Source organism: Gopherus flavomarginatus, chromosome 3, assembly GCF_025201925.1.
Source record: "Gopherus flavomarginatus isolate rGopFla2 chromosome 3, rGopFla2.mat.asm, whole genome shotgun sequence".
Taxonomy (NCBI): domain Eukaryota; kingdom Metazoa; phylum Chordata; order Testudines; family Testudinidae; genus Gopherus; species Gopherus flavomarginatus.
Window position 1 is genome coordinate 88,430,974 of NC_066619.1, and position 13,627 is coordinate 88,444,600.

General features: G+C 38.9%; 2 protein-coding genes across 5 annotated transcripts in view; both read right to left on the reverse strand.

Moving 5' to 3' along the window:
- LRRC2 (leucine rich repeat containing 2) overlaps nucleotides 1–13,627 on the reverse strand; it is an 865,563-nt gene that overhangs the window by 749,493 nt on the left and 102,443 nt on the right. The gene's annotated exons all lie outside the window — the stretch shown is intronic.
- LOC127047496 (spindle assembly abnormal protein 6 homolog) overlaps nucleotides 1–13,627 on the reverse strand; it is a 40,449-nt gene that overhangs the window by 9,528 nt on the left and 17,294 nt on the right. For all 4 annotated transcript variants that reach the window (XR_007773393.1, XM_050945824.1, XM_050945825.1 and 1 more), the window contains exons 8-13: nucleotides 13,358–13,549; nucleotides 7,291–7,485; nucleotides 5,400–5,489; nucleotides 5,126–5,305; nucleotides 4,712–4,793; nucleotides 3,685–3,809 (exon numbers count right to left, since the gene is read on the reverse strand). Coding sequence is in view for 3 of the 4 variants with exons in the window: in XM_050945824.1 (XP_050801781.1) it covers nucleotides 3,685–3,809; nucleotides 4,712–4,793; nucleotides 5,126–5,305; nucleotides 5,400–5,489; nucleotides 7,291–7,485; nucleotides 13,358–13,549 (864 nt within the window). In the remaining variant the exon portion in view is untranslated. The remainder of the gene's footprint in view (nucleotides 1–3,684; nucleotides 3,810–4,711; nucleotides 4,794–5,125; nucleotides 5,306–5,399; nucleotides 5,490–7,290; nucleotides 7,486–13,357; nucleotides 13,550–13,627) is intronic.

Here is a 13,627-nt window from a genome sequence, read left to right on the forward strand (position 1 = left end):
ATCAGCTTTTCACAACTTTTAGTGAATCAGTCAAACATTATCCTATCCCAAATCACTTTGTTCAGGTCAGTAATTTCTCTGCCCTTAGCCAGGAACTTTAACTCTGTCTCAGATTACTCCATGGATTCAGCTGGAACCTGTGTTTAGTTTTAAAACGTAGGGAGTACTAACAATGGGTTAGCTTTTGCCGAGTTTCAAATCCTATTGTAAAATGCGTTTAGCTTTCTTTTCTCTTCAGCAGATCTATCCAAGTATTATAAATGTCTCTACTCCTCTTCTTCTCCAAAGAAGTATATAACAACATTTTTGCTCCTCAGCATTGAATTTTAGGAGACCCTTGAAGACGTGCTGACTATTTAAATTTCTTCCTCTCCCTAAGAATATTCATGCTTTTCCCATTTATACTAGACAGCCTTACCCCCACCTGTTTTTTGTTGTTGTTTTAAGGATGCACTGTTCTTACAGATTTTCTGAAACTATGAAAGTTAGACAACTCGGGTAAAATTTTGAAAAAAAAAAAAAAAGAGAGCCTAAACTGTATTAGGAGCCAAAGTTCCATTTTCAAAAGTGGGGTTTTGCTCTTAAGTTCCTAAGAACTCTTGAAAATTTTACCTTGCTTTAATGGACTGGTTTGGTTTCGTGACATAGTCTGTAGTTATCAGCTCTTTCCTAACATGTTATTTCTGTACAAGATTTAGAAAGCAAATCAAATAAAGTTTTTATAACTAAACCACCACACCCCGAACACTGTGATTTCACCCCTACCCCCGCCAACACCCAAAAAGTCCTACACAGTCAAACATGACTTGTTAGACTAACTATAATAGCATCATCTGGTGACTCCTAACATTATTATGGAAATGTTTGGGAATTTTACTCATTGCTAGGTTATTTTTATATACAACTGCCTATTAAGAAAATATTTATCACTTCTTTTCAGAGGCATCTCACTGCACACCCATCCTGCAAAGCATCTTAATCCATCTAGCACCATGAGTCTAATTTTCAAGAAAGTAAATTCTTGTCAACCAAAAAATGTTAAGTGGATAAAAGATAATTGAGCCATACAGCTGTATTTGTCATCAAGAGAACAGCTTGAAGAATTTTACCCAAATGATTTTCCTGCAAATATTTTGACAGTAGTGATCTAGCTAGAGAGATAGACAGATTCATAAACTGCAATTTAATTTCTTCAATTCAGATCCAGGGTGATTGTAATATTGAAATCCTTAGTAAAAAGAACCCATTACGACAACTATTCCTTAGGTTGTTCTTTGACAAAAAATTAGTTCACTTGGCTCCTGACCAATGAAAACCCCAGCCATCTTCTTGGATTCCGCAGCAGTGGAGTCAGTTCACTATTCCTAAAGGGATAACAATCCCACTCTGATGGTTGTAGAATACCAAATTAAGTATAGATCTCTGTAAATAGCATTCCCAACTGAAAGCTTGCCATCTAGGGACTCAGTAAATTCAGAGAATCCCTAGAGTTGGGTCCTTCACCTCCCATCTGTCAGCCAGCAAATTAGGAATAGAGAAGAATTTTAAAATGACAGCAGAGCCAAAGTATCTGTCTCTCACTACTCTGGAAATGGAGGGGATTTAAAATCTGCATGATCCCACTTCCTTAGAACAAATCAACAAATTAAAAAGCCAAATAGGACTGAAGAAAATGGGAGAAATCCCTTCAAAGCAGATGGATTGTTGGAGCAGCTCCTAAAGGGTTTTGTTATAAATTAAAGTGATATTTGAGGAAGTCTCCTCATCCATCAATTTTTTTTAAACTGACACAAAAAATCCTAACCAACCAACCTGTCCATTTACTAGAATTGTAAGGTGAAGTGACTCTTCTGAACAGTCTGACATTAGCGAGTGGTGAGCTAAAGATATGCAGGAGAAGTTTCAGACTAGCTTGAGTGTTTTTGAGAAACAGAGCTGGAAATTGAAATAGCTCGCTCTTAGTAAAAAGTGGTTACACCATGCCTGGACACAATTTCTTTCTACAATCTGGCTCCACTGTATTGCATTTATAATAGCCACAATATTACTTTTGCCATTTAAAAGAAAAAAATTGTCTTCACAAATGATTTTCAAGCTGAACTCTGAAGGCAACAGTTTTTAAATTTACACATTATTTCTGAGGCAATTTAAAAGTTGGAGCCAAACTTATGTCAGCCATCTAACAAAGCACAGTGCCTCTACTATTTCAGCTGTGTACCACTCACTCATTAATGATTTGTCAGCTGGATGCAGAGACTGAGAGAGTGTAACCAGCCCTTAGAATTAACAATCATATTGATTTTCCTTTTTTTACACTTGTTAGAAGCCATCTTCCAGATGGTCCTGAAAGAAGTGAAATGCTTGTTAAGTGTCCTCCTGGTCTAATTTTCCATAGTACATCAGTCTATTTCTTCACTGCTGCATTTTTCACTGAGCCACTGGGATGCATTTTCACCTCTGTACCACCTGTCAATATCATCTTAAGATTTTTTTCTTCTGCTCCGAATATCATCCACAGCTTCAGTTTAGTGCCATCTGTTATACACCTCAGAATTCCTGAACAACAACAGCTCTTTTCTTCAGACAAGTATCATTGGGATATATATAAATCCCCTACTGTGTTTGTATAATTTGGAAAGCACTAAACAACCTCAGACTTCATTTAATGTTTCTCCATTGACTATTTTTACTTACAATTCTTAATCCTTTGTTTGCATGAGCTAACATGTACTGGATAGAGGCTACGTATCTTTTCCTGCTGATTCTGAAGTGATAAAACATCAGGAAGAAACTGCATGAAGATAACACACTAAATTTTCTGCGCTGCTGGCAATTTCCATTGTCCAGATGTATACCAGTAATGGACACCTGTCTGGAAAAAACTCTGTCCTGGGTTCAATAGTCTCACAGACAAGATAATGACTGTTTCTAATATGGCAGTACATCTTCTGAATGAAGAGGAGGCCAGCCAATTTATTATTTCCTCCTGTGTCCATTGAAACTATATAAAGTGTACCCATTGTATAATTTTGGCCACTCTGAGAGGGGGTAACCAGTTCAGCCATATCCCTCAGGTTAAGTGTAGGAACTTGCTCTCACTCTACCAGAATCCTTTAAAATGGAAGAAATTTCACATGCGACCACTGCACATTTTGTTTTTCCCTCCCAGTCAGATCTCAACCATCAACCATGCTCACCTGAACCCCAAGGGATAGATGCTCAGCACAGCTGACAAAGGTAGGTGTGTGAAAAGATAGGGAACAGAGTGGGCATAAAGTTAATATGGGGGGAGGGGAAGAGGAGGAGGAAGAGAGAGGCCAAGAAACTGCCCTAACCTATGCTAGGTACTGTTTAAAAGCTGCTTTAAATGGCTAGCACTGGAAATCAAGAAGAGCACTGTATACTCCACTCAACCCCCAACAAATCCTCTTTGTGACTCAGAAGAAATCCTCAGCTGCCCTCAGAGCAGTTTATAGTGGCTTTGTGCTGTTGAGAAAATGCAAAACAAACAGCTACAGGCAAGACCAAAAATCTTGCCCCAGGAGTGAGAGATGGGTATGTTTAGAACTGTGTGGCTTTGTTCAGTTTTCATTCAGATCTGAGACTTACTGTGGTTTTGTGCATATAAATAATCAAAAAGATTTCCCCAACCATAATTCAGTGTAATACAGCACAAATACTTACCAGGCCATACTGCAAGGCTGCTGAATTGGTGGCACTTCCAGCACATGGCATATCACTGTGACCTGATGCCCCATGCATTGATGCAATTTTATTCTCATTCAGTTGTTTATTTAGCCAGGAAATTACTACAAGGAGAAAGAAATGCATGAAATTAACGTTCAGCTCCACATAAAATGTAACAGATTTCTGATTTGTCTCATACTCTAATATACTTGCCTGTATTTTTGTAACTGAGGACTAAAGATAGGACAATGAATTAATGCCTTAACTTTGAGGACACATGCAAGCAAGGCCAACTGACCTAATTTCAATATACTGTAAATGGAATTACACTAATTATACAGCATATGTATTTTCAGAAAGCCAACAGTAATCAAAATGCATTGGTCACAACATCTATCATATTGTATATTAAACATGCACAAGTTATTTACAATATTAAGTGCTGAATTTAGATTGATTGAAAGAAGTCAATTAAATGAAGCTCTAGGGATTAACACCACATATAATGGGGATGCAATTGAACCCCATCTTGCAGTGCTGAGCACTGAGCGTGAGGTGGCAAACACCTTCAACTCCCATTGAAGACAATGTTCTTTGTTTCCTGGTAGCTAGGTCTTGGACAGGGTTGGAGTGGCAGAGTTGTTATTCAACCATCATTAATGTGACTTTGCACATATCTATAAGTTTTATTAATTGTAATAGCCTTTATTGCCTCTCCCACATAGCTATATACTATAATAGTCTTACAATAAAAATTTTGTACCAAATTCTGATCTCAGTTACTCTACTGACTTAACAAATCAGAACTTCACTGATGCCTCGATATGCACACAGAGAAATTCAATACCCACCTTTTCCAGTTCAAAGATCAAACTTTGCCCTTGAAATTGGTTTCAATTCATAACAGAGTGGAGAAGTAGCAAAACTAAAGTGCCCATGGAATATAAAAATGTTCTTAATAAGGCACAGGTTTTAGTTCGATAGTTTACATCATCATTCTAAAGGGTGCCTTTACTCTCCTTACCATTCTCATTAGTTTTCAGCAGCTGTTTGCTTTCTTCCAATTTCTGATCAGTGATGTCCAGCTGCTCTTGCAACTTCAAGACCTGAGAACAGTAATGAAATTATAGTATATAATTCATTAGTCTGAGCAATCTAGTCTTCAAAAGATTTTTTTTTTAAGTTTAAAAAACTGGTACAATTCTTCCTTATTTAGCAACACGATCAATACCAACCTTTCTATTCTTACTTTTTCCCCATAACAATCATTATGATACTAATAACACACTGACAATTACAAGGGTTGGGGAGAGTCAGGTTATCAACCTGCCTTCCAGGAGATTGTGGTAAAGCTTGCACACTGTACGTAAACATTAAATATTTGTATTACTCTGTACTTTTCCATGCAAAATATATATACACACACACAGACATTTACCTCTTCCTCTTTTTGTTGAAGGGCTTGTTTCACATTATTAAGCTCCAATCTCTCCTTTAGAACGGTTTGCTCTTTTTCTCCTAATATTTTTTCTTGTTGCAATGTCACTGCATTTTTTAACTTCATCTTCTCCATTAGTTTCTTCATCTCTCCCTGGAGCTTTTTGATAATTTCATTACCCTACTCACACCCAAAAGTAAAAAAAAAGAACACAACACAAGTGAAAAACCTGCCCCATACATTAAAATTTAATAAATGCTCACAAGTGTCTTACTTTCAGAAGTTCCTCAGAAATAGACTTCACGGTGGTTTCAAATTTTCCAATTTGAAGCTGTTTCATTTCCAGAGATTCTTCCAACTTTTTCTGAAAGATAGTTTTGTATTCGTGACAGGACAATGTCAATATAACAAACGCTGAAATGTAGTGGTGCTGGTGACTGCAAGATTCCAGGGATTAGTAATGGGAGAGTGTGTGCATTTTATTTCTAGGTCACCAATTGAAATTAGTCCTGTTCAGTGGCAACCCATGACAGCCTGTGAAGGAGATCTAGTTAACATAGGTGCCAACTCTGTGGGTGGTACGGGGCTGGAGCACCAAAGGAAAAAAAAAATTGTGGATGCTTAGCATCCATCGGCAGACCCTCTCCCTCCCTCCCAGTGCCTCCCATCCACCGAGGATGAGCTGTTCAGCAGCGGGCAGGAGAAGGAGAGGATCAGGGGCAGGAAGAGGTGGAGCGAGGGTGGGCCGCACTTGGGGGCAGGGACAGGAAATGGTGTGGGGGTGGGACCTCGGAGGAAGAGTAGGGGCAGGGGCAGGGGCAGGGGCAGGGGCAGGAAGTGGAGTAGGGGGTCAAGCACTCTGAGATTAGAAAGTCGGTGCCTTTGCTGGTTAAAAAAAGTGTGTGTAAAAAAAAAAAAGTGTGTGTGTGGGGATCATCTGAAGGCTGTCCTGATAGGCCTAGTGGAGAACTGTCCCTCTCAGAAAGTACCATCACAATTGTCATCCTTGCTGGCAGATGTAGAAAGAGACCAGAGGTTGCACTTGTGAGGGAGAGTCACTTTAGAGTAGATCTTCCATCTCAATGTTAATGTACGCAAGCAGGGCAGCATGGGGAAATGTACGCTGCTGCTGCCTGGTCTGTAAATACAACTTCCGTTTCCAAGACTATGAATTCTTTCATGAGCACTGAATACATTAATGTATTGTGTTAAAAAGTACAATTAAACAAACCAATTTGACTGTAGCCATGTTGGACTGTTTCAAATTTAAAGGAAACTGTGTTTAAAAACAAAGTTAATTGGTGGCAGCCGAGCAGGAAGAAGAACATTATATCTATGTATATATACACGGGCCTGGTCTACACTAGAGCATTAGGTCAACATAAGACAGCTTACATTGACCTATTTATGTCAGCGTACACACTGCAGCCTTGCTCCCACTGATGTAAGTGCCCTACTACACCAACATAATTCCACCCATGAGAGGCAAAGGGCCTATGTTGGTGTAGTTAGGGCGAAGAAGTGCATTACTTACATCTATTAGCTATCATTCTTGTAAATTTCATGGCTCCCCCTCACCCCAGAAACAGGGCAGCCATTCTAGGCATCTCAGCCCCCCACTGGGAGCACCCGGTGGGGAGCTCCATGCTCAGAGTCTGGGTTGGTGACAGCCCAGATGCCCCCCATGCCCCTGGCTCCCCACACTGGGAGCACAGAGCTGAAAAGCCTGGTGCAGCTGCCCCACTCCCAACAGGGAGCCAAGAAGCCCAGTGAGGAGCAGGGAGCCAGGCTACCAGCAGGGATCTGCACACAGAGCAGACAGCCCTGACACTCAGCCCCCCACACTGCCCCTCTTCAGTCGGTGAGAGTGCTCCTAGTGAGGATGTGCACCACTGACAGAAGAAGGGCGGTGTGGACATGAACCACCTCAGCAGTTACTGTGGTTGACCCAACATAGGTCAGCTTAAGTTTAGTGTGAATGTGCCAACATACACACCCTGACAAAATAAGACCTTTGTTTTAAGCCATAATCCTCACATTAACACCACATCATTTCAAAACTGGTTTACTTCCCAAAGGAATATTTAAAAAAAAAAAATCTTCAAGATGTGCATGTTTTACACCTCTAGGGAACATCTTTCAAGCAATGAGTTGCTATTGCCAACCTTGTGTTCTTGTGCACTTTCACAGACATCTGTGCTTCTTATTACTACTTGCTCTTTATCCTTCACTTCTTGTTCTAGGACTGCAATGCGTGTTCTTAACTGGTTTAGTAGTTTCTCCTTTTCATGGCACTCTGTGTCAAGAGTTGAATTTTCTCTTTGAAGGGACAGAACTTCTTGTTTTTCCCTCTGATACTCCTATCAAATGAAGATTCAGGGGAAAAATAGAAGAAAAACAATAAGTCTTTACATTAAAGTGTTAGGGAAGAATTTTAGAATGAGTAGCTGAGCAGTTCTCTGAGGACTGGAGAACTGTAGATGAAAAACGAATGAAAAATTATGAGTTTGGTCAGCTCTATCCAAGGAATTAGCCCTTTAGACAGACTCACCTTCATTATATTTCTATTCTTCTCTAGCCAAAATTTTCCTCAGAGGCTATTAGCTTCTCTGCAAATAACTCTGGTCCAGTGCAGAGCCTCACAAAATCCTCCTTACACTTTTATGATAACATAGTTCAATTGTAAATGTTTCTGAGGCAAGGACAGTGTTTTCTTGTATGTTTGTACAGCACTCAGCATGCTTTAGTGCTAGCCAATTAATACCAATAATTAAACAGTTATACAGATGCAGTAATAATAAAGATGCAAGAATAATTTAATGAGCCTCACCTAACTACATGGATTTTGTCTTTGAAAGTGAACACCTGAGTGTCAATGCTTCAAGCAAATTACAGTTACTATAGTTTTGATTTCATTTGTCTCTGGAATTTGTGATCGTATTTTACACAATAATAGAACTCAAAATGGCTAGTAGATTCTTAAGCAAACTTTTACAAAAAGTACCATTTGGCCTTGCCTCAAAAGCAATACTACCTAGTCCTTGCAACATCTCTGTGTGAACAAGTGACAACTCTAAAATTCTATTCACAAGACAAGGAAAGACACAAAATACCGCACCAGGAACATACCAATATTGCTACTGTGTAATAGAGACCATTATCATAGAGTAGAGGTCAGAGAAAATTGCACACAAACAGTTCACAGGGCAGTTTTGTTTGTGTTTTCCTGCTGTTACTATACCTTATTCTAAAAAAAAAACAATTTTATTCATTAGTCTCCTTTTATTATGGAGTAACTTGTTCATTTTATGGATGTATTGTGTTATGCAAATGGGGCGGGGAGAAGTTCATCTGTACTGATTTCAGAATAATTCTCATCCATCTTGTCAATGCCTTTGGTTAGGCCACCTCCTTCTACACACAAATGTTTGTGAAAATAAAAAATAAAATCTAATCCTCTTACTAACTTCAAACAAAGTCAGTCTGTGGTCAATTAAAATAGAATTGAAGAGGAATAACTGTACATATGGCATGTATAATAACTAAAGAGACAACATCTTGTTCAATTCACTGTAATGGAAGCCTACCACCAGTGCTAATGGTATATAATAAAAGTACTACATAAAATAATTTGATTAAACAGCAGGTAAAAAATGTGGTGCCTCAAACAGTGTCATGTCACTTTAATAACTTTTCATTATAATTAGAAGATGATGGTATTATCTATAAATCTGTTACTGTAATAAAGAACAGCAGATTTAGACAGACAATCAAGATTGTACCATGTATGGTTTAGTGATCACGCATGTTGTAATAAAGATTTGCAATTTAGATTTGAATAGACTATACCTATGCAAAAAATGATTATTGCTGAATAGATTCCAAGATATTTGCCAGGCCTTAAAAGAAAATCCCAATGCCAGCTGCTGAGAAGGTGTTCACACAGGCAAGTTTCTCTCTATTTCTTCCCTATCCATTTCAAATAGAAGTTTCTAGAAACAATGCCAGAGAAATGGGGAAGATAACTCATTTTCCTGCTACTGCCTATAATTCAGACACACAATGTCAGTCTGACTATCTTGCCTAACAATATGGCTGACCAGGGCACTGCTACATGACAGGTAATACTGCATGCAAACACTGAATTCAGTATTAATTCAGAATTTTGATAGACACTTTACAGAACAAATCCAGTGATTATAAGCTCTTGGGCAGGGATCAAACTAATTTTAAATAGTAGCAGGATAGATTTTATTTAGATTTTTTAAATGTTTTTGCCACGGACTATGAAGCATGAAAGAAGTTTAATAGTTTCCTCCTCCCTCATGTCTTGTTTTTTTGGGGGGGCACCCAAATAGTTTGCCAGGTCATATCTGAAAGTTTTGTTGAGAAGAACTAAAAATTAAACTTTAAGTCAGCTGGAAACCATCTCTTTTAACATCAGGGTACCAGAGATCACGCTCAGGGGAATTCCTTTTGCAAAGTTAGCAGTGACACTATCAGGGTCTGCAAGGTCCACAAAACATTAATGATTGTTCATTCCCTTCCACAAAAAAAACACAACACATATTAACTAACTCTTATCTGCCATGCTCACACCTTACTGCACATTAATATGAATGAACTACATAATTTCAGTTTATCAACAATGTAACCACATGTCACTGAAACAACAGGGTTGTCCTTACTTTCAGGATCTTTCACAATGTTCTTGTTCTGTATTACAAGAACACCATGTTTTCTCAAGCTTTTTTGTAAATGTCAGCAAAAGGGCCAGCTGACAAGCTATTGACCAGCTCAACTGACAGAAAGCAGGTTGGGTAGATACATGTGCACTTCAGGAACGATCTCCTCTCTCACATGACAGCATTGCAGCCCTGCTCTACATGAAGCCTTTCATTAACTAACCCTTAAACTCCTCAAACCAACCCTCACCTCATGCAAACTCAGATCCACAGAGTCCAAGGCTCTGGGCGCTGCTTTATTAGGTAAGCCTACAAGCAGCCACTGCAGTTTATTTTCTAGGGTGGAAACCCTGACCCCTCTCTCAATAAACAATTTTTGTCATCCCTTTGGTACCCCATCCAGGGGCTTTTGTCACTGAAGTATGTGCTCTGGCCCACAGTTATTACCAAGTTAATAGGCAACATCTTCAGATTTATTATTATTATTGAATGAACACTTCATTCTCACTACCTTTCTCGCTGGCTGGCGAATGCCTCTGAACTATCCATTTATATACAGTAACTCCGTTTAATGTAGTTATGTTTCTGAAAAATTCGATTTTAAGCAAAACGATGTTAAGCAAATCCAATTGCCCCATAAGAATTAATGTAAATGGGGAGAGGGGATTAGGAAATTTTTTTACACGAGACAAAAAAAAAAAAAACAACTAAATACACACATACACCTTGTATAAATTTTAAACAATTTAAAACTGTACACAGTGATAAAAAAAATAAAAAATAAATAAAAAATTGATGATTGTGAAGCTTGGTCAAGGTGATGAAGTTAGAGGATAGAAAAGGGTGGGATATTTCCCAGGGAATGCCTTGCTGCTAAATGATCAACTAGCGTTGGGATGAGCCCTCAAGGGTTAACACATGGTTGTTAATGTAGCCTCACACTCTACAAGGCAGCACGAATGGAGGGAGGGGAGACAGCATGGCAGACAGAGACAGACACACACCCTGTGTATGCGAGGGGGAAGGAGAGAGATGTGCACTGCCCCTTTAAGTACGCCGACACCACTCTAAGTACATTGCCTTTAAAAAGATCAGGAAGTTGAGACAGCAGCTGTGGCCAGCAAGTTCTCTCCATCCTGAGCCCTGTCCTGTCCCCACCCTGCTCTATATGGAGAAGTGGTAAGTGGGGGGCGGGGCAGGAGTACGGGGGACATCCTGACATTAGCCCCCTCTCCCCACCCAGCACAGCAAGCAAGAGGCTCCCAGGAGCAGCTCCAAGGCAGAGGGCAGGAGCAGCACATGGCAGTGGCGGGGAGAGATAGTTGAACTGCCAGCACTAGTAGCCTGCTGAGCAGCTGCTGCACAGGGAACTTAGGGGAGTGGGGAGCTGATGGAGGGCTCCTGATCCACCCTGGTTCCAAGCCCCCACTAGCTAGCTCCAACAGGCTGCTTTTCCTGCAAGCAGTGGACAAAGCAGGCGGCTGCCAAACAATGTTATAAGGGAGTATTGCACAACTTTAAACGGAGTATGTCCCCTAACTGATCATCAACATAAACAATGAAACAACATTAACCGGGACAACTTAAGTGAGGAGTTACTGTACACACATGGCAAGCATGACTCCTACAGCATAAGACCCTGTCTTCACCCTTTCATCTCAATCTCTCCCCCATCCTTCAATAAAGGTGTTAGAAACATAGCTTATATGGCAACACAGAAAAAACTTTAAACATTTCTTATATGGGTTTTATCTTGATAAATGTTTTTCTAAAATATAGCAAGATGAAGATTAGAGAAGACAAGCTGTTTGATTTATAACCCAGTTCCAAAAAAGAAAGATTACTGTCTGATTTGCAAGAATGATACTGGTCATAAATTGTTCAAGATTAATTTTCATCTTGCTGATTGATGGATAAATGTTGAACTAATTGTTGGAAGAGCCCTAGCAATCAGCTGTTTTTATAGAATGTGTGTGTGTGTGTCAAGTTTTCTGTAAACTGGTGACATCCCTAGACTTTCACCTGGGTAAGGCTGTCAGCTTCCTCAAGGTTGTCTCATGTACCTGGCTTTTTGATATTTTTCAGGGGTCACAGACTTACAGTGTCTGCAGCATGTAAACCACTGAATACTTTTTAAATTGCTAATTTAAAATGGGACTTTTCACAAAACTGATGCTAAACTAAGGATGATGTGTTGTAGAAGTGTCAGTCCCAGGATATGAGAGAGACAAGATGGGCAAGGTAATTTTTTTTCTGGGACCAACTTCTGCTGGTAAGAGAGATAAACTTTCCAGTTTATATAGAGTTCTTCTTCTTATTGTCACCTGAAGGAGGGAGGAAAAGATTAGCCAGCACATAAGAACTGAAATTTTAAGAAGAAACCTTTATAACTGGCACTGATGTGTTTCAAACATTAGATAATAATTTGTTTTCTGTATTAAGACATTTAACCAACTCCAAATTACAGATTTGATTGACTTTGTTTAATAATCCCAACTAAAAGAATTTTATCAAACAGACAGCCACATTCCTAGGGTCTTCTTTAGAATTTATAAGAGCTGATTATTTTGGTATTAAATTTGATGATCTAACTCAAATTCAATGATACTACTAAAGGTTTTGATATGACTTATTTTTAGTTGAATAGTAGTAAGACTATATTAGCTTTGGTGATATGTTCTCTTGATTTGATTTTAATTTATATAAAAACAAACAAACAGTCACATGCCTTCAATAAGCATTTTGGGTCCAGAACCTTTGAGGACCTAGGTCAACCTAAAAGCCTCTCGCACTCATTAGCCTTTGGTTCCCACAAATGCGTCATCTCCCTCCTTCCTTAATTAAGAGCAATCTCTTCCTTAAATTAAAATTGTATTTAATATGTGAGGTTAGATGAAGCAAAAGCACAGAAAGAGGAGCAAATGTTTAGGCAAATAGCTTTGATATAGGGATGGGGCATTCTGAGGGCAATAGCCAGTTACCATGCAGGGGTTTGTTTCTGAATAACCTTACAGCAATTATCCAGCTATACAGTGCTTATGCAAATAGATTTTCCTGAGCCAGAGTGCAAGGATTTGCAAAATAGAAATAAACATACAATTATGGTCAATAATTACACAGCAGCTACATGTTTGAGTTGGAGGAAACATTTCAGTACAGACTGTATTTAGAGTCAGAACGGCTTATGCAGCAATTTTACATGCTTTATTTATTCTCCCCACCTCCTTATACACACAAAAGGTCTTGTAGAGCTCCCAGAACTACTCTGGAGCAAGCTTTAACAATATGTTAAGGTTGGGATATCCCATCCTAAGTATATCAAAATAAGGGGCCAGATCCTTAGCTGGTGTGAACTGGCAGAGCTCCAACGACTAAAGCGAAGCTATGCCGATTTACATCAGCTAAATATCCGACACAAAAAAAGAGACTTCAATTTACTAGTATTCATTAGATGAATTGATTTTTAAGAGGCAAAAAATGTTACCAGTAACACAAAACTTTTAATTCCGCAATAAGCATACTATTTATTATACTAGCTTTACTATACCTCTTCAAGTCCTGCAAATTTGGATTTCAGCTCCCTTACAGAAGATTCAGACTTGTATTTTTTCTCTGTGAGATCTTTATTAACAGTTTCAAATTCAGATACTCTGGTTTCTAAGTGACGCTCTTTTCTGTTGAAAGTTGCTTCCATCTCTTTCTTTTGCTGTTCATGCTGAAGCTGGTACTGTGCTTGAACCTTAAGCAGGAAGACAAGGATGTTAATCATGCATATATACAGCACATAGACAAACATCTGAGTTTACACACAGATATA